The 21,142-nt window shown below is 42.6% G+C and overlaps 2 protein-coding genes across 3 annotated transcripts; both read right to left on the reverse strand.

Annotated features, from left to right (window-relative positions):
* Positions 1-9,148: 9,148 nt before the first annotated feature.
* On the reverse strand, positions 9,149-13,194 carry OSTC (oligosaccharyltransferase complex non-catalytic subunit). The gene is made up of 4 exons (XM_023924719.2): positions 12,929-13,194; positions 12,655-12,748; positions 10,902-11,099; positions 9,149-9,792 (listed from the first exon to the last, which is right to left on the reverse strand). Exons 1-4 carry the CDS (start codon positions 13,065-13,067, stop codon positions 9,774-9,776), a joined length of 450 nt encoding a protein of 149 aa, XP_023780487.1. The 5' UTR covers positions 13,068-13,194; the 3' UTR covers positions 9,149-9,773.
* A 2,099-nt stretch (positions 13,195-15,293) lies between these two features.
* RPL34 (ribosomal protein L34) lies at positions 15,294-19,512 on the reverse strand. Of its 2 annotated transcripts, none has more exons than XM_023924718.2 (5): positions 18,691-19,512; positions 18,061-18,134; positions 17,883-17,982; positions 17,009-17,112; positions 15,294-15,420 (listed from the first exon to the last, which is right to left on the reverse strand). In XM_023924718.2, the coding sequence occupies exons 2-5, from the start codon at positions 18,123-18,125 to the stop codon at positions 15,336-15,338; spliced, it is 354 nt and encodes a 117-aa protein (XP_023780486.1). In that variant the 5' UTR covers positions 18,126-18,134; positions 18,691-19,512; the 3' UTR covers positions 15,294-15,335. The 2 variants fall into 2 exon arrangements, with proteins under 2 accessions (XP_023780486.1, XP_086744114.1); XM_086887988.1 differs by lacking the exon at positions 18,691-19,512 and adding an exon at positions 18,400-18,670.
* Positions 19,513-21,142: the final 1,630 nt, after the last annotated feature.

A 21,142-nucleotide genomic window follows, 5' to 3' on the forward strand; every position in this document is an offset into this window, starting at 1 on the left:
GACTCCAGCCCTCTAATTTTGAAGGTATCACAGGATCAGAGGCAGTTCTAAAGCAAGGTGTGCTTGGAAAAGAGTAATGTGATATTTCAGCAGAGGTATATGGGGCACAAACAAAAAGGCTAACAGAAGCGAAAATTTGACAGAGCTCCTTTCAAAATTTATCAAGGGAGAAAGTTTAGCACAATGAACTAATTGGAGAGAGCTGGGAGTAACCATTTCAATAATATATGAGTTGTGAAGGAGGGTGAAGGAATGATCTTACAGTCTACATTTCAGGAAACAGAAGAGACAGAGCTTGCCAACAAACCAGCAAGCAGGACGTACTGTTCTTAAACTTTCAATAAAATGTTGCTGCAATTTTTTTTTTCCCCTACAGAAAGTGCCCTTTGACAAAAACATTTAAAAAGACATTGTTACTCTGAAATTATCTAGAATAAAAATAATGTTGTAAAAACTTCAGTGAATGCTTGCTGCTGACAGTGCCTAGTGCTGCTAGTACGATGCAGAACTGACAATTAGATCTTAATTTTATCCCTAGCACGGTGATTAAGCTGCTACATTGACTTTAAGCTAGTCACCTCTCCATCTCAACATCTCTAAAAGGTGCACAAAACCAGCTACCTGTGTGACAGCAGTGCTTTGAAATGCTCAGACATAGGCATCTGTAAAAGGTGTTAAAAGTCTTTTCTACAGGCAAACATTCTTCTTCCTATTTTCATTTATCTCCCTTTCCACTTTTGAAGAGACCTCTACAGGACTAATTTGTAATAAGCTGTTACATAAAATTCTATCCAAGTCAAACAGTAGACTCTTATTGCCTTAAAATATACTAGGGTGAAAACCTTCCTACCTTAGGGAAATGCATCTTAGAGATTGAAGTATTTTATGGGGGCTGTACCAATACTTTTTTACCTTTTGCTTCCAGGCAGATGCCAGTACAGAGAGCTCCAGGTTTTGGAAGGAATTTTTCTAAAACCAATCCTGACAAAATCCACATGGTTTTCTCTACCTCTGCAATCTATGCTTTGACTTCTAATTTAAAAACATCAGTCATAAATTCAGTATTATGTAGTTCTGAATACCTACTGTATTTTAAGTAATCTGTTCCTTTTAGCCATTGAATTCCATCTCCACCATCAGATGTACAGTGGATATCCAATCAAAGCACTGAAGCCTTACTTTTTTTCTAGGTAAGCACTGTAGTTCTGTAATTCATACAACTTTGTAATTTTCCAGATTTTTTTCCCTTTTATGAGCTATGTATAAAGTCCACATGCATACACACAGACACACACACATTGACTTTTTAATTGACCTAGTCTGTGTAAAATGCTTTGAAATTTTTGGCTGGATTGATCCACAGAAGTATTACCCTCTTGCATGGTTTTAAGCCCTGAAGTTTCAATTGGAAAATTAACTTGAGTGAAAGACATGTAAAGAAAAATTCTTCACACATTTATACTGTAGCAGCAAGAAAAAAGAATGAAAATATACTCACAGCTGTGGCATTTCACGTACATATTCATCTACAGAGCAGTCTGAGATTTCAGCTTGCTGCTTCAAAGCTGGACTTTCCTTCCCAGAGCGAATAAGGTTGCAGGGACTGCCATCCAGTGGGGAACCGACAGCCTAACAGGGGACTGGAACTGCAGAAAGGTAAAACTTAAAGGTGTCAAGACTGAAAAAGATTGAGCAGTAGCTAATGACAATGCGGGAAGTACTAATGATGGAAGGAATTTCCTCAGCCAGCTTCAGATATTATGGACAGTGTTTAAGTAAAAGTAATTTATTTTCCAAATGTAGGTGCACGAAGGCAGTACCTTGTACTGACCATGCTAAGCAGGTAAAATTAGGCTTGTTCAGTCACAGTCTGGTAAACCAGCTGTGGTTAAACACAGCCCTTAGACACATCCAGAATACTAAAAGCATTATTTCCCTCTTTGCACGGGTCTGTCTCCATTGATCTCAGTGAAGTGTAGCCTGGGTTTTCCTAGCTGTTAGGTGAGACCAAAAAATACTTAAGGTTACTGTGTGTCTGCTGCCTTTTAAAGCACTAGAGGGGGAAAAAACTTCCTCATACGTCTGAAATTATTCCTCCTTAGGCTATGAAACCAAACTATGATTTAAATATAGCTTGTTAGTAATTTTGTCATTTAGCAGTGGTTTTAAGCATTATGTACCTCCTGTAGCTCTAACGAAAATCTGGTGGAATGTTCCATTTCCCTGGTTTTATGATCTTTCATATTTATTGCCTTGTCTACTATGTGTATGAATCTTGATATTTGTGACATATTTTTCTCAGTTTGTTCTGTTGTGCACAGACCATATGTTGTCTATGTTCATAAAACACTCAGTAACTGTATGTGCAGAAAAAGACTTTTTTCATGTTACTTGCTAAGAAATGTAAGAACCTGCAGGTCATCCCTGCAGAGGTGTTTTTAAATCCAGCCCCAGGAAACAATTGCCTCCTTTCCTTAAAGCTGTGATGAAGCTTTGGCAGGATTCTCAGATGTACTTGGCAGTTAACTTATATTGATTTAAACAAAAATTATGTACCTGAATTCCATGAGGACCCTGGCTTGACTGCTGTTGATGTAGATTTTGGCATGCCTTCGTTGGCCCCCTGGTGTAATGGTTGGGAATGCAGTAGGATTTTTATTGTTTTCAGGATGAGTCATGCAGGCAGCAGCACAACAGATGGTGTAGAGTGTAGAACAATAAAGACAAAGATACGAGACAGCTAAGAGAAAACTGGAACAGACACAGAAACAACAAGAGGATGAGAGAGGCTGAAAGCAGGAGAGAAGCCAGGAGGTTAAGCTTTGCCACAGATAGCAGGAGCTAATGAAGTGTGTAGTCAGGGCAGGGTAAAGTAGCTCAAACCATGGCCAGCAGGGAAAATTGAAGGACCTGTAGTCAGAGTAGAAGGAACAGAGGTAGGAATACTAAGAGAAGCAAGGCTCATAGACAGCCAAGTGGTTGGTGGGGCTAAGTGATGGATTTCAGTGTGATAAAAGAGCAAGTACCAGTGAGGAGGAATAAGGAAGTGGAAGAGCTGAGGAGACTGATAAATAATACCCTTTCAAGGCAGAAATACCACAGCAGTTAGAAAGACAGCAATCAAAACCAACAGTGGTATCCTGAAACTCAGAAGTCTGGAATGACAGCAAAGAAACAAGGGATGGCAGCTGCTGAAAGACAATAGGATAAAGACCTTGAATAAGCTCAGACCAGCATCCGACAAGCAAAAGGAGATGAAACACAGCACTCAGAGCTGGTTTAACAACCAGCTGTAGCAGAGGTAGACACACTTGGGGAAAACACAAAAGAAGTTAAATTCCACAGGTCAGTGAAGCACAGTTGCTGAAAGGAGGTGTCTGGAGAAGTCTGTGTAACTGAGAAATGTATCCGTGTCTTACTGCTGCTCCAGCTCAAAGAGGGGAAAAACAGAGAAAGCTCCATCAGGAAAATGCTTCCTAGAACTATCACAGGTTCCTTCCTCCCACTCATCACCCTGTTCTGATACAACAGCTATAGTGACAGCTCTCTAATTATAACACATTTTAGGTGGAGGACTAAGATGAAAATTCTAAAAGAAAAAGGCCTTAAACTTTCCTCCACACACTTCTATTTTCCTTACCCCAACCGCTAATTCATTTTTCTGTTCTGGCAGTAGGCAGTTAAAGGAGCTACTTTCTGCTGTCGTGTCTAGCTCATATAACCACTTGATTTTTCAGATTGAACCAGGGCAGCAGGATTCTGTCCTACAACTGCATTGCAGGGATATTTTTAAAGGACAGATTTAGCTATTTACAAAGACTCTTCAACAACTGTTTTTAAAGACACAGAGCCTTGGTGTTTGGAAGGTCAAAAGTTTATTTCTCAGCCATGGCATAATAAAGATGGGCAAATGCTGAAAGACACATCAAGAAACCAGTCACTCTTCCCAAAATAAGCCAAATGTATCTGCAAATTTTAACAGGCCTTTGCCAAGCCTATTCTTAAAGCTGCAAAAAGCAGAAATTCCATCACTGGCACAGACTATCTAGTCCAGTAGAAAACTATTTTACCCTTACAAACATACTTCTAGAATTACCCCAACTCCTCCTTGCTGCTATCAAAGCTCTGTCTATTACTGATGAAGAAACAAAACTGCTTTGCTCCTTTTCACACTTAATTTTATGCCTCCTGTACTTGGAAGTTCAAAGTTTTGCCAGTATCTCCATGTGATGTTGTATTGCCCACGAAAGACTATCTGCTCTTCTCTTCAGCTTGTGATGCAGGAGAACCCAAGGACTTACTCTGAGGCATCCCACATTTTGTCAGCTATTTTCTTCAAGTAGCACTGATACTTTGGACTTGTTCCCAGAAAGAATAAACCAGCCTAGTGTTTTTAGACCACTCATTGATTTGTTAGAATCACTATGCATCCTTTTTCCGCCCTCCCAGCACTCTTTAAGTTTTATGGTTTCTGCTTATTTAGTCAGTACACCCTATTCAATACAGGTCAGTGGGTGTTGAACAAAACTAGCCAAAGTACAGACCTAAAAAGTAAGATATCTTTCCACTTTGATACAAAGACATCAACTAATCAGTAAACACTCTCTGAAAATGCTTCTCAAAGTACTTTGGAATTCAGCTTATACCTGTTTTAGCTAAGCCAAATTTCCAGAACATACAAGACAGTATCAAAATCTACAGCCCAAACACCTGATTTTCTTCTGTCCATGGGGCCCATAACTCTCATATGCCTTTTTCTCCATATAACTTATTCTTTAAAAATCCAAGTTGGCTACTCATCTTTTTGCCATTTTCTTCCAGGTGCTTAAAATGCTTCCCCCACACCTCAAAACCTCTTCTTCCAATTGAAGTTATCTTGTTTTTTATTATTCCCCATTCCTCACAGTCTTCATCTGCAATTAAAGACCTTATCTATCATTTACATATCTAAAGATGTATTATCTGTCATCCAGGATCTGTCAGAAATACCTAAAGGTTCTGAAATTATTTAAGCTGTCCTACTAAGTAATGGAGAAGAAGTATAACTTCCACAGTTTATTTTAGAATAACACAACCAGTCTGAGTTCTTTCAATTTTTTTTCTTTCCGTTTCCAGCTAAAAGCATAACATTTCCACCACCAACAAAGGGATACCAGTCCCCCCATCCACACCGGTCTCTGAAGTGAAAACTGATGCCAATAAGAGAAGGAAATTACAAATGGCACTCTTTCACAAGCATTGGGCAGCAGATGATGCCATATTGATCTGATTTACTCGAAGAGAAATACTATTTCTTCCAGCCTGCAGGTAGAACGGTCTGAGAGCTTTGACATTTATAGAACCCATATGGGACAGCTACATGAAGTGTAACTCCATCTTATGCCTGAAGAACATTAGTAACTAAACTGATATCATCAAACAGGAGCTGAGCCAATTGTCTTATGGACTCAAGATACTGGACAGCAGAAAGCAGTGCCCTGCATCTGCATCTCTGATTAAAACGTGGTGGAAGTCAGACAGGCCTGACTCCCATTACAGTGCCACAGCTGTTGCTCTAAAATGAGCTCATGGTCTCAGTCCAGTTCTTGGCTGACAGGTATCCATGTCAAACAGAAAGGACACCAGCACAATTAGTTTTTAACAAAGAAACCAAATCACTTAGAAACTCTCATATTCCTAGCAGCCACTTCCCATGAAACATTACCCTTTGAAAAGAGTTCGATGTATTAGTTATATGTTTTGTTGGCACTAAAATCCAGATCTCTCCAGAGTTCTCCAAACATTAGTACAGCTGAAAGATCTTAATGTCACTGCAATGTATTGCAAAACATTCTTCTGAGATTTCTATAACTCTTCCAATTAATTTCTTCCAATTGTTTCAATCCTCTCTTACCATGTTCTGGAACAAAAATATTCTAAAGAAATTGCAGTGTTGAGAAGTAGCAATTAGAAATTCTGAAAATAGGCCAGTTATTGCAGCAAACCTTTTTGGGAAAATCATACCATTGTAGGAAAAATACAATAATCATATTCACAAATGTGCAATACCAATTATACTAGCACAGATGTTGTTATGCTGTAGAAAAACAGTTTCCATTGCATGCAGAATTTCCATATGTGTCAGGAAAATAAATGAGAATTGCTGTCTTTACCATAGGCACATTGGCTGCCTGTATTGAAGGCAGCAGAAGAAATTCAGGGTTGTCTCAGGTTATAAGAGCGTAACTCTTAAGAAATCAAACTCATAGTGCTTCCTAATTAATATATTAAGAAGATGTATTTATGCATATTTCCTCCAACTGGCTGAATCGTCCTCCTTCCTCCACAAACTGTTTCAGTGACACAAATCTTCCAAACGTGTTGGTTCTTGGAGAAGTAAGGAGTGGGGTCAGAGGAACTGCTATCTTGGACTCCCAGAGAGAAGACTTTGGCCTGCTTATGGCCCAGATTGGCAGAATCCCTTGGGTCACAAAGGAGTTCAGGAATGCCTGACATTCCTCAAGAAAGAAATCTTAAAGATGCAGAAGCAGGCCACCCTGATATGCCTAAAGACAGGACAAGCAGGAAGCAGACTGAACACAGATCTTTAGCTGAAAATCACAACAAAAAGGAGAGTTTATAACCTTTGCAAAAAGTGGTGGCAACTCAGGAGTATAAAAATGTCAAGAGGACATGCAGGGAGAAAATTAGAAAGGTCAAAGCCCACACAGAAATTGAGCTGGCTACTGCTGTAAAAGACAACTAAAAATTACAACTCAACATTTGCAACAAAAGAGCATCCATCCTTTATTAAATCTAGAGTGAAATGCAGCGACAAAGGATGAAAAGAAGACAGAGGTGCTTACACCTTCTTTGCCTGGGTCTCTAATAACAGGACATTCTGTGGGTACCCAGCCCTCTAAGCTGGAAGAGAGGGATGGGGGGGCAGAATGAACCCACATAATCCAAGGGAAAGTGGTCAATGACCTGCTCTAGTGCTTGGGCACACACAGATCTGTGGGGCTGGATGGGATGCATCCAAGGATCCTCAGTAGAGGCAATTGTTAGAATTGCTCACTGAGCCACTTCTCATCAGTTACCAGCACCTCTGTGTCTGGAGGTATTCAAAAGACATGGAAATGTGGCACTTGGGGCCATGGTTTGGTGATGGGCTTGGCAGTGCTGTGTTGATTGTTGCACTTGATGATCTTATAGGTCTTTTCCAACCTAAATGATTCTGTGATTCTGTTACTGCTCCACAATATGCAGGAGTCTGGAAAATGCATTGAGGGGGAAAAAAAAAAAGGAAGTCAGAATGTCTGTTCTTTTTCATCTAGAGGTATTTTTCAGCTTAACTCAATTATGTGTAAGATCATTTAAGGGTTCATACAAGTATATACTAACTTTCAAAAGCTACACAAGTTATATACGTCTTCCTGACCATACTGACTAGGCATCATCTCTCAGAGATCATACTGAAGCCATGCATTCATATTTTCTCCATCAAGACAGCCAGAAAACCAAGACCTCTACACTTCAGCCTGACCCTTTCTGTTGCACTTGGAAGTAGGCCAAATTTCTGGTTTTTATCAGGAAAGATGTGTGTTCCTGCGAGCTCTGCTTTACCTTTACCTTGTTTTTAACCTCTCACCCACGATCTAGTTCAGCTGAACCTTGAAGATACAAACATGAAACACAAATGGATATTGTCACTAGTTACAGGAAGCTTTCTTTCAGTCACTGAAACATTACTATTCCAAGCCCCTACTTTAGAGGCCACCTGCTGTTACCCACAAAGAACAGCAATTACAGAAAATACCAGCCTTTCTCTACTGCAAAGGGGATTCCTCTAGCACACTGCAATACTTCGCAATTTGACTCAGAAATTTTACCTTGGATGACAAAGAAGCCTCCAAACAATGCTCAAAATTAACCAATTTCCAGTAGTGCATTCTGCCATCTTCCAGCCTACCATGTGCCTCATTTCTGGGTAGTCCATCTTCTGCTCTGTTTTCCTGGTCCTCTCTGTGCCACAGACTATGACATGATCATACCCAGCTGGCAGTCTGTGACCAAAAGCCTGTAATGTTCCTTTACATGTTGGGTCATGTCACCTAGTCACCGAGTTTTACTCTCCCAAAACAATTTCCTACCTTGCAATTACGTCTGCTTCAATTGTTGTTTAAAGTTACATCACCTGATGTGCAATTAGTGAAAGGCACTTCACAGAGCACAGACACTGAAGTGTGCCTTTAAAATCACTGCTCAAGAGCCTGCTCTTTTAGAATCAGCTGCAAACCTGGGAGGCTGAAGCTCAACTTCATTACAAGCACTGAGCCAGGAGAGTCTTGATTACACAGTCAGTGAACTGACTTTCTGGTTTGACTTCCCTCTCAGAGTACTTAAAAAGATGACTTAAGATCCACTTACTTACATAGTATCAATACTCCTCCCTGAAGACAAGCATGTGTGTCACCAAAACCAGAGTGACCAAAAGATAACTGCATTGAAAAGACTGGAAATTTTGCAGTGATGAGCCTCATAAAACAGCTCAATCTACCTTAAATCTTAATGACAAACGTGTAAAATGAATAGATGCAAATGTGTCACATGGTATATAAGAATAAGGCAGTGGAAGTGACATATCCTGAGGGCAGATGATTAACAGCCAGCTCAGAAATTTGATTAAGTATGTGAACAGTAATGCGTACTTCACGATGAAAGGAATAAATAACTTTTCTACTTTGTATTATTATTATCATCAGTAAAATATTGCTTCAAACACATATGGATTGCAAGAGAAGACGTTTATGGTGATTCAGAGGGATATTTCCTTCCTCCAAAATGCAATACATAACTTGAATGAAATATTTCAGTAACATTCAATCTTTTAAAATTAAGACAAATTAAACTGGAACTTTGCCTCACACAAAAAAAGCAGCAGCTTCAGAAGTTTTCTTGGCTACTCATAATTATTTGCATACAGTACAAATTCATGGAAAATGAGGCTTCTTGTCCCTGATACTTAAAAAAAAAAATAAATAAATCATTATCCAACAGTGAAAAACAAAGCTGAAATTATGTGGTCATGGTATGGCACCTCACGTCTGAATGCAGAAAAGTCCATGCAAACAAGAGAAAGCTTTACAAGTTGCACAAAATTAAAACATTTTTTTAGAAAATAAGTTTTATTTGGCTCCTTTTGTACACTTTTTCTTAAAAAAAAAAATGCACATTCATACAGTTCGCCCTTCCCAGTGCATGTCTGGATTTGCTCACACAGAGCATTAGTATCATTAATATCAAGGCCAAAGATGCCTTCACAATAATTTCAGACACATTGTATTCTGGCTGTAAAGCATCCAAAGTTACTAATTTTCTGATTACAACTTGGAAATCAATGTTTTGAGCGTTTCTTCTCTGATTCACATACATAATTGTCCCACAAAGGGAAGAGGAGACAGACCTGCAACAAAGAACCGTCAATGGCGAATACTCATTTCAGGTAGAGCTAAAGGTAGGGCCTCTACTTCATATTGAGACGGAATATAAAAGAAATACTCAGCTATATAACTTTCTCTTTTTCAAAAGCTCTACATCAGAAATGATAAAACATTGCTTGAAAACTACAGATCAGCCACTGGTAGTGAGAGTTTGTTTGCAGAGAAAGCACTCTTTCCCTAGTTGTTTCTCATGGCCAGGTCTCTTTGCTGTTGATGGTGACTTGTTTCTTCTTAAAACGCTTTGTGAAGAGGAGTAAATTCAGCTCAAACTTTCACACAGCACAAGAGGTACTAACCCATCAAGTAGCCCCTATAGAAAAAAAATTAATTTAGAGAAAAAGTTAGCAAACATAAGCAGCACTCCTCAAAAATCAAGAGACATACAATCTTAAACCAAAACTTAGGACTGCAAAAGCCTCTGCTGATCAAGGCTATTTGGCCATCTTAACTACACACTCCTTCTTCAGCTGACTTTTTTCAATGAACATTGAAATTGCATTTGTCTGTTCTCAATCTAACTTTGGTAATTGTTTGGAATTTTTGAAGCCCACATTATACCCTAAGATATGTTCTTTATTTGTGCCCTTTACACAAACTACAAGTGTTAAGATATTCAATACAACCTGATCTTTTCTGATACTCCATACAAATCTGTTCCCTCTTTCTCTTCCATTTCACTGAAGCCCTGCTCTTTTCATGAATTTCAGAATGGGAGCTATTGTACAGACACACATGTACCCAGTGAAGCAAAAAAAAACCCATATAGCATCAATGAAGCAATAAAATATAGGGTAGGTCTCTATCCAGATACCTGCTGCTATCACTTCTGTGTTATGAAACGATTTTTTTAAGTACGCTGCAGAGGCCAAAAAAAATATTTAAGAATAGAAGAATGACTTCATTCAACACTTCATGGAGCTACTCCAAAAATTAGCTACCAGTACCTGTAAACATCAGGTTTCAGCTATTCTAAATTAAATAGACAGACTGAAAAATACAGAGAGGGAAAAGAGTGGAAAAACTGTATTCGAATTTTGCACACCCTGAAAGCTACAGATCTCTTCCTCCTCTGCCTTTCTTCAGGTACTTTAACAGCCCCGTTTTCCTCAAAGCCCTGTTTTGTAGCTACTTACCTGACCAGTACACACAATGGACTTTAAGGTACGCTGAGCAAGTCAGACTCACTAATCATATTTTCTGACATACCAGGAACTGTCACCCTTTTTTAGCTACAGCACAATCTTAGAGCACCTGGCTCCCAAAGCATCCCACCTCACTCAAGGTAGCATGTTCCAAAAAAAGCAGTGAAAAAAGCAACCTATATTCAAGCTCACCATATTTTCTGCTACTCTTAAATTTAACACGGCACACATGAGCCACAAAAGAGAATAAAAGCTGAAAGATAACTAAATCACTTACGGTAACTTCATCCTCATGAAAACTCTGGCCATGAAGAAGCTCAAAAGTACACTAACAAATCCAATAAAGAGCAAAAGAAACCTATTCAACTTGGGGATATTTGGTGCATTGGATCGATCCAGAATTATGAATCCTAGGCCACCCATTGTGAAGAGGAAGCTGGATGCAAGGCCTTCCATAATATACTGTCCATTTACTCTAGAGGAGAAGGAAAAAAAAAAAAAAGGTGAAAGTCAGAAAAAGATTGAAGTAATTATTTACATTTCAAACCCCATATACTAAACAGCTTTAGCTGTACAAACACACAGGATGATTAAACTTTGATGGCTGACCTTCTAAACTAAAGCAAGTAGGAAACTGATGTTATACAATTACATCAAGACTCTGACATACAATTTATCTCCAGAACTGAGAGTCTGCAAGGTGCCCAGTCAAGCACACAAGAGGATTTGTACATATTTGTGCATACTAACAGCTACCACTTGAGCTCATTGGTTTGCAAAATCCCCTGGTCCAAGGAGGTCCCTGGTTATACAGATGGGCCCTAGGCATGGCACCATGACATCCTTATTTCCAGCCCAATGTTTAGGCAGGACTTCCTGAATCCTCCTCTCAGGACAAATTCCACTCCAAGCACTATGGCAGGGCATGAAGCACATCTGCTGGTTCCAGCACACATCCTGCAGGATGTTCTGCTGCCTGTTTGCTTTCTCTGCAGGAATCAGCCTGAGGGTGCCCCATGGGGCTCCCTGTCAGCCCAGACAGCTGGACTTGCTTTTACAAATGTAAAGAGATGGAGAGTGAGGAAGATGAGATGCAGAAAGAATACTGCACCTGGATCACGAGTCTCCTGCTTCCCACAGTCATTTAGCCATTTTCCTATCCTCCTAATTAGCAACCTTATAAAACTGGCATTGATGAAACTACAGTGAATACACAGAAATAAAGATTATCATTACTGTCTCCTATCCTGAAAAAAACCCAAGTTTGTCTTCTCTCATCTTGTTTACACTGACAAAGGACAGCACCAGCAACTCTCTGCAGTAACTGGATTAACAGACATTGCAACAAACCAACCCAATATGAAACACACATCTAGTCCAAGTCAAAATCTGTCACATCAACCATGCCACAGACCTCACAGATTCAACCAACTTCTTTGGTATTTAACAAAAATTGTTATTTGTTTCCACACACACAGACGACACCCCTCACCCCAGTTACAAAAGCAGGTTTAACTCCCATCAGACCAGTTTGTTACTAAGAGTCTCTTGCTTATTTTCAGTAATAGAACCCAAGGGCAGTAGGAAGACTCTTGTTACACATTCGTAACAATGTTCCCCCCCAGAGTCCCAAGTAAACTAGAGTCAAAAAGGTGAGAACAAAAAGTTTCCCAAACATTAGGGATTCTGCAACAAAAAATGATCAAACGTTCCTGCATCCAGCATAAAGCACAACTTGAACAGCACGAAAAATAAGTACTGCCAGCTCAAAACTATTTGTTTTTACCAGACCTTCCATTTTTAAAAGTTTTAGGACTAAGCTTTTTGATTTCTGCTGGTTTCAACGTGGAAATCATTGATTTTTTTAAGTACTGGCAAACCAAGAACTGATATAAAACGACAGGACAGGACAGGACAGGACAGGACAGGACAGGAAGCAGATGCACTGCTCGGCAAGACGGGGTTTATTCCCTTGAGCTTAGGCATTTGCAGCACGTCGCTAGTGGGGACAGGGCCCTGCAAGATCTTACCTGTATGCCAAGAAAGCCACCGGCCTCTGATGCCCGTGCTCGTCTGTCATCGACCCCACGCTCGGAGGCTCCACGATCACGTCATAGATAATTCCTGCGGGGAGGAAAGCAAGCACCGCCTTGGACCCGCAGCAGCGAGAGCTGCGCCGACACGGCGGGCACGCTCGGGGATGCCCGAGGCTCGTGCTTTACGGGCGCTTCCGACCCGGACCCGGGGCAGGGACCGAGGGAGAGCTGCTCCGTGAGCGGGGCCTCCCCTGCACCCCGGCCTCACCTCCGGTGATGAGGAAGTAGGACACGACCACCAGCGCGTACACGGTCATGGCCGAGGGCATATGTACCCAGCTCGGCCGCTTCAGCTTGATGTTGGGGCACTCGAGCACGGCGAAGGGCAGGCGGAAGAGCGTCTCCATGGCCGCCGTGCGGTCCCGGGGCGGCCGCGGCCCCGCTGCTCCCTCCCGCCGCCGTCCGCTCCCTCCCGCCGCGGCCGCGCTCCGCCACCGACACGAAGGCGGAAACGGAAATGTGCTGCCTCGTCCTGACAGGGGGAAAATGAATCACTTCTTAAAAAGACCAACTAAACAAAGCACTAGAAATTTAAGACAGGAACTAAATGACAGACTTAGAAAGATATTTTTTTTTCTGCATAAAAGTATGGAAAGACCCCATTTCGCCGTGGAAGAGTTTATCTGTCTTACTCACCTGCCAGGACCCGGCAGCCCTGACGTGTCGGCGCTGGGTACCGGCGGCCGGGCGGGGGCGGGGCTGTGGGCGGGGCCGTGCGCAGGCCCCGCCCCTGGCCGGGCAGCCACGTGGCCGCCCGGGAGCCGCGAGTGGCCTGGGTGGCACCGGGCCTGCCGGCGGGTCCGCCGCGGCACGCTGCCTGCACCTGGGACCCCTCCTGTAATGTGCCCAGCCCAGCCAGGCCCCTCCTGCCTCCGTCCTCAGCTCGCTTTGGAGAGCAGCACCCAGGCAGCACATCAGAAAAACTCCCCCTTTTGTGTGGAAGCCTCTCAAGTTCCTCTTGGTTCAAGAAAGGGGCGGGGAAGAACCCTTCACTCCAGGTTACAGGAGCGCATTTTCAAAGCACACGGGCCAGCTGAACTCGCCCACCTCGCCACGCTACCCAGCGTTGCACAGCCCTTCCCCAGACGTCTGCCCCCATTCCTAACTGCAGCCAACTGCTCGGTCAGGTATAAAATAATTACGGGCCTTATTACCATTTCACTAACACACTGCCTAATGACTCCTTTGATTTCTGCCTGTAGTGGCAATACCACTTCTCCTAACAGTTGCTTTCTGATGCAATCATGTCATTTATAGTCAGCTGTTATTTATACCCTCCCTGTTTGGAATAATCTCCCTCTCAGTGCCTATCAACAGATGTTTATGAGATTTTTAACCTCATTATTCCAAAATTATTTTCCCTCCATCTCTACTCCTCTCCAAAAGCCTGAAGGAAAACTCTCATCTCACATCTTTAATGCAAAACAAGGAGCAGGTTACACACACCTGCCCTAGTTGCTACTGCATTTTTTTCCAGCAGGCTAAAGTACTAAAGTTTGTACTAGAACAGTAAGACAGGTGAAAAGGCAGCATGCACTCAGGATCTCTGAGCACACATCTCTGAGCCACAGCCTGAGCCTGAGGTTCCACAGGTGACCTTAGAATCCCCTTCAAGTGGCACCCCCACAGTTCCCAGCATGGTACTGAGCCTGCATGCTCAGTAATTATTTCTCCTCTCTTCCTTACTCTCATGGTGGAGCTCACTTTTTGGAAAAATAGTTATTGGTTAAAACCAGGTAAAAATAATGCCCATCAGATACTAAAAGCAGTTCAAAATTCAGAGTTGGGGATGAGGAATACCACTGCACATACAGGCAAAGCAAGAATTATCCCAACTGTGTTGTAATAGTCCTGGATAGCATTAAGTGACACATTTAGAGTTCTCTACAAAACAGAATGAAGCAAAGCCATTTTCACTTTTTACATTACAATTATATCCTTGATGAGAAAACAACTTTGGTTCAAATTTCAATACCAGAGACCCAAACTGCTGCTCTACATCAGGAAGCCTTTCAAGGTCTGTCCTAGCTGTGCCCTGGAGCTCTGCTGGTATTGTACCTGTAACTGCAGACCCAGGAAGACCTAACAGGATACAGCAGCTGCATCTTTCTTCCAGGAGATCCAAATATAGCAGTTTGCAACTGTCTGGTGGACACAGCACTGCCTTTGAGAAGTTAAGACTATTCTCTCTACCCTCAATTGAGTAATACTTCTTTTGAAGAAAATCTACCTTAGGCTTTTACTAGCTGTCCTCTTTTGTTAGCTCTTCTTTTACGGAGTCCTAACTTTCTTCTGAGCCAACTCCTCCAATGACTTCATAGACAGCTGCTGAAAGAAAATCTACACAGCTGAAAGTTATTCCAATCCCTCTACGTGACTGGGCCTGAGCTGGGAGTCCTGTTTAACCAGACTTCCTTCCAGCTGCTCAAATCACCTGGCAGCAGGCAGCACCGAACAGAGCACCCTGACTTACAGGTTTTGTTGCAGCAAAACCCAGCTCTGCACTGTACGACCTGTGAGAAGCAGCAGTTCCTACCAGCTTTGAGTCACACATGGAATGACAGGACACAAGGGAAGTGGAGATCTCATTTATTGGGCTGAAACTACAAATAGATTCACTTTGACTTCTGGCTCTGTGCTTGTGCCTTCAACACTTTCACAACAATCTTCTGCTCCTCGATAAGAAAAGCTCGTTTGATCCTGGAAAAGAAAAACTACTTTAGGATATGTGTCTATCTACCAAGCATAAACACAAAAATAAAACAAATTACAATTAATTTTGACATCTTCCATATTCATTGCATGTCTGGTGTTGGTTACATAAAAAGGGAACCCACTGCTGTTCTTGCCAGCAGCAAAAGACAGGGACAGTGGCACTGTACAAATGTAGGGGTTTGGGGATGGCAGCCTACGGTGCCTGCAAATTTAGGGTAAATGGTTTGGAGGAAAACAAAGTAATACTTGATGGCTGAACATGGGAAAATTTACCATCCTCACAAACTTCAAAGGCAAAAAGCAGAACTCCTAACTGGAGAATTAATTCCATTCTGTTGAAGTCAGAATTGGTGTGACGAGTTGTGGTCAGATCTCTTCCTCAGAACTACAGGAAACTACACGCATCCAGTTACCAAAACCAGGAATACTTTCCCTGTCAGGATTAAAGCTCCTTGCACATCAACAAGGAAAAGCCTAGCAGGTAGTCATGCCCAAATACAACTGGAATAAATATTTCTGGAAGACATGCAGGGCCATCAGGACAGATGCACCAGCACTCACATACCAACAGACTATTTGATGGCTCCAAGTTAACAGCACAAGTGTATCACACACACTCTTCTACCCTTAAACATTAAAATGCCTTCTCTAAGTACCTGGTATGTATGGCTACTTCTGCAGCACAGAAACCTGTCAAAGATGCCTAAGCAGGTGAAGGAGAAAACCTGACCACTACAGGAAAGAAGGTGGCTGTTAATTTCTGGTTTAAGTGCAGTAAGAATAAAAACATACTCGTGCACTATAAACTACCTATCAAGCTCATGAAGTGTTTGGGAAAACACTCAGAAAAAAGTGGCTTTCAACACAGAAGAGTTATGCTACAGCTCTGCAGCTGTAACAGCTCATCTTCAGTGGTGCCTAATGTCATTTATCTTAGAACTTACACATGTGTAAAAGAAAAAAAATGCTGTCACTACAGATGAAAAAAACTGGCATTAGACTGCTGACCCCAGAGATCTGCTTTGTTTACCATTCACAGAGATGACACACTCGTGGTCATGTTCTTCCTCAAAACTGCCAAGGAAGCATAAGATATGCAACTGCTACACAATAAAACTGAGTTCAGTGAGGTTAAGCAAAGGCCATTTTAAAGCTTAACCACATAAAGCTGTTAAACACACAGCCAAGTAATATCTCTGAGTCCCAAAACACTACAAAGAAGTGAAAAATTAAATTGAATCAGCATAAGGCAAAACAGGACAAAAGAATAATCTTTACTATGGGCAGTCAATACAAAAGGTAAAAATCCAGCCTGAGCAGACTGTTTAGCATCCATGCAACAGTGCAGGAAGAAAGCCTGAAGAACATGAAGTTTCTCCACATGCAGGAGCTCCCTCAAACCCAAGGGACAAAATCACACACATCATTGTTTGACATGCCTCACACTCTCCATCTCCCTACACCAGTGTCAGACAAGAACCTTCAAAGTTTGGGACCACGTTATGAGAATGGAGAGATATAAAAATTTTGTAAGAAGCAACCTCAGGAATAAAGCTGGCTTTCTAGAAGTTACCTGTCACGGACACACTTGGCACACATGGAACCACCATAGGCTCTGCTAACGTGCTTCTTCGTTTTTGACAGCCTCATCAGAACTTTGGGGCGCACAGCACGGACCTACAGACAGAAAAAAAAAAAAAAAAAAAAAAAGAAGTGTGTCATAGGACAGCAATTTTGTGCATCTGCCACATAAAAACCAAGATCACTTTCATAGTTTAAAAAAAAAAAAAAAAAAGCAGCAGCAACACCAGAAGTTTACTATTCAAGATGCGAAAAAGTGAGCGAGGTCACAGCTCATTGCATGTGCCATACTCAGCAGCCCTAAGCTGATCTTTTCATCCCACTACAGGGGTTCACCAAGAGGTTCATTAAAAAATTTGTTATAAAAAAGATTCGTTTTTTTCAAAGACAGGACCTGCTCAAATATCAACATTACTCAGGCATTTATTTGCATAACTGTTAAAAGCAATGGTGTTACTTCAAGAAAACATTCCAAAACAAACTATGTTAAGAACTTTAATTCCTTTTTTCTAAACATGAGACTTTTCTAACCTTGGTTTACCCTTTTTTCTGCAAACCTAATAGGTCCAATTTACTTTTTTACATCTGCTATAGAACCGCCCTGCCTAGCCTCAAAAACTTCAGATTTTCTAAAACATGAGTTTCTGTTTAATAATAATGCAAACCAAGTGCATTAAGAAATGTTTGAGCTTCCAAAGCTTATTTTTCCACTAAACTTCAAAACATTTGATTTGAATATTTAAATAAAAAAGTTATTTCAACAAGAACTGGTCAATAAATAGGCCCACTGTATACTTGGAAAAGTTCTTTGTACTGAAAAAAAGCTGTTGCAGAGAACACCCTTAGGTGTTTATAATCATACTTACACCACGAAGTCTTCCTGGGCAAATACCACATGCTGATTTGGGGGCCTTTCCCACTTTCTTGGTGTAAAGGTAAACAATCCTGTTCCCGGGTGTTCGGGACCTAAGCACAGCAGAAAAACACTCAGTTAACGTAACAATCTTATTTACAACAGAGGTTTTCTTACAAACTCTTACTTACAGTCTGGTCTTGTTGGAAGCTGTGTTGTAGGACAACCTACGGCGGTATGTCAGGCGCTGCACCATTTTTCACCCCTAAACAAGTGAAAGCCAAAGCGGCACTAGTTAAGAGCTTGACGTCGACACGGAAGTTCTCATCTCACAGGATCAGCCGTACTGAGCCAGTTGTCAATCAGCAGCTGCCGATTCGATATTAATTAAACTAAAGCCTTCCCTGATCAGCGACAGCCACCACAACTATATTATAGAAGAACAAAACGCGTGACAGCGGGCACGACGTGATCCGCAATAAAGATTCAAGCGAACTGACTTGAACACTGTTCAAACATCCCAGTCTTGCCTGAATTATGTCACGCTCTCCTAAGGAGCTGCTTTAGCAGCTACGTATTTTATAGTCAACATAAGCTACATTCGCAGCCCGGGAGACTCGGGCCCTGCTCGGGAGCTCCCCCCGCGGAAGCCTAGGAAGGCCCGGCCTCTGTGCCGGGCAGCTCTGCCCCCCGCTCCAGCGGCAGCAGCGCCGCCGGTCCCTCCGCACAGCGCCTCGGGGCCTCGGATCGCGCTCGCTGCCGGCCAGGCCGCGGATGGAGGCGGATGGGCGCCCGCAGCCCCCAGTTCCCCACCGCCATACCTGGCGCCGCCGGACCCGGAAGAGGAAGTGGAAACGCGCGGGTCAACACTGAAATAACGTCGCGCTGGAGCCCGGAAGAAATAGCGGCGCCTGCGCGCTGGAACCCGTCTGCCAGGCAGGGTGGCGAGTGGCTACCGCCATGTTGTACGGCACGGAGGAGCAGGGTGGCGCCATGTTGTACGGCACGCAGGTGCAGGGTGGCGCCATGTTGTACGGCTAAAGCGGGGCGGGGCGCCGCTCGGCGGCGGGATCGGGAGCAGCAGCAATGGGCGCGATGGGGACCCCGTTTTATTTACTGAGTGTTTCACCGAAAAACTGTTTTACTAAAATATCGGCTTCTGTCCTGGGAAAGAAGGGTTTGTGCTTCGTTATGGTAATTACGTAGCTGTGGGCCCAGAAGCCATTCCCCATCCTGCGGTTCAAAGCTCTGAATTACAAGTCACCCATACACGCTTTTCCACGGCAAGCTGGCACGCCACACACCTGGGAACTGCGTGTTTTACACAAAACTTCCAAAAGGAAAGGCTGGTCCCCCAGAATCCCTCCAAAGCCTTGCCTGGAGCACCGCAGGGCTGCCCTTGCCGAGCTCTGTTCCCCTTGAGATGCCCTTGCTCCTGGCCAGCACTGGCCTTCTTGGGCCCTGGACCAGGCAGACAGGTTAATCCCGAAACCGGGCCCTCTGGAGAGCTACACAATGCCCACATCTGCCTGGCACCTCCCGCTCTGCTCACTTTGTCACAGGCTCTGGGGCAGGTGCTCAGGCAGGAGCAGGAAGTTCTAAGCCTTTCTCTGCTGGTCCTCCCATTTCCAAGCCACAAGTACCTAGGAAAAGCGTAGGGAAAAAAGGACACAGCTAGTGAAACTCTCCCTTAATACATCCTCCCCATGTTCATCCATCAGCATTGTCCAAGTGTCCTGAGCTGGGTCACTTTTTCTGACTTTTGAAATTGTATCAAATGGTGTGAGCATGGTGCTGATAACAGCAAGGTTCTGGGTTCAATTCCTGTATGGGCCATTCTCTTAAGAGTTGGACTCAATGATCCTTGTGGGTCACTTTCAAACTCAGAATGTTCTGTAACATCTATTTAATAGCCTCTGGTAGACCCCTGAAAAAATAAAATACGGGAAATAGCAAGAGCTAAGAGACCATAGGATGGCTTGTCAGCAGCCAGGAACAGCATTTCAGTGATGCCAGATCTGCCATATTAAATCTAAAAGCACAGAAGGTCCCTCTGGCAGGCCCTTGCCTTTCATTGAACACTGTGCTGATAGGAGGGAAAGGAGAAACACTCCCTGGACTACACTTCTGCCAGATGTTTATTCCAGTTCCTATCCCACAGCCCCGGGTCCCTGCCAAGCTGAGAAGGATGTTGACAAGCAGAGCTGCCTCTGTGTTCTGAAATCAGCATCTGGCCTCTGCTATCCATGTGTGACCTTACTAATGGATCTGGATCCCACCACCTGCCTCTGACACATGAAGGACAAAGAGGTTTTAAAGAGCGTGTTTCCATCACTTCTGCTCCCCAGCCTCTGGTGGCAGTGGTGGTGTTCCCACTGCCACACCAAGTCCATCCCCTCCTTCTCATGGTGCATGTGAATGCCTTGTGGCTGCTGCCATAATTGATGCTGGCTCTCACAGTCAAGATCTTCATACAGTATCAATGGGAAATCACCATCTGCAAGGAGGATGGGGTTGGGCCCACTGTCTGTGAGCCCTCTAATGCTCTTTTGCTGCACTGACCTGAGCACTGTTCCGCAATGATACTCAGGGACCCACACATTAAACATGTAGGGTGCTGCTGCTGCTGCTGCTGCCATCGTTAGCGGCTTCAGCTGTGCTTTTGGAGATTAGCAGGTGCTCAGAATCCTTTGATGTGTGCTCCTGGCCTTATTTATGTGTTTGTAACTCACAGTTTGTTGTACTGCATCCTCCCTGTTTTCAATCTATAATTATAATTTTGGTTAATTATTGACTCTTTTTAAGTGCAAATCATGGACACCAGAATTATTTTTTAACTCATGAAAGAAGAGAAAATATGTATGAACTAGATTTTAGGGTATATTTAAGACAGGAGCATATTTTAAAAGACAAGTACGTTTCAGAGCAATTAGAGTATTTAACATGAACTTTCTAGGCCCAGAACCCTGAAGGGAATAAGAAAGCCAATTAAATTAGATTAAATAATCATGCCTAAATATAAAAGTGTAACAGAATCCAATTGTTAAAGAACAACACTGTTAAATTATTATAGAATACTTTAGATGTTGTCAGTGCAACAGGTAACTATTTTATTATTGACAATAGTATTGATACATTTTTGAACTTACCCCGTTTAGGCTCTAAACTCAACCAGTGTAAATTTTAGAAACTGTCAATTAAATTCCAGCCAGTTGCTTCTGATGATGTACTGGCCTAGTTTTTCAAGCATTTTCAGTTCTTTTTTTTAAAGAG

Source organism: Cyanistes caeruleus, chromosome 5, assembly GCF_971803275.1.
Source record: "Cyanistes caeruleus chromosome 5, bCyaCae1.hap1.1, whole genome shotgun sequence".
In the NCBI taxonomy this organism is placed as follows: Eukaryota; Metazoa; Chordata; class Aves; order Passeriformes; family Paridae; genus Cyanistes; species Cyanistes caeruleus.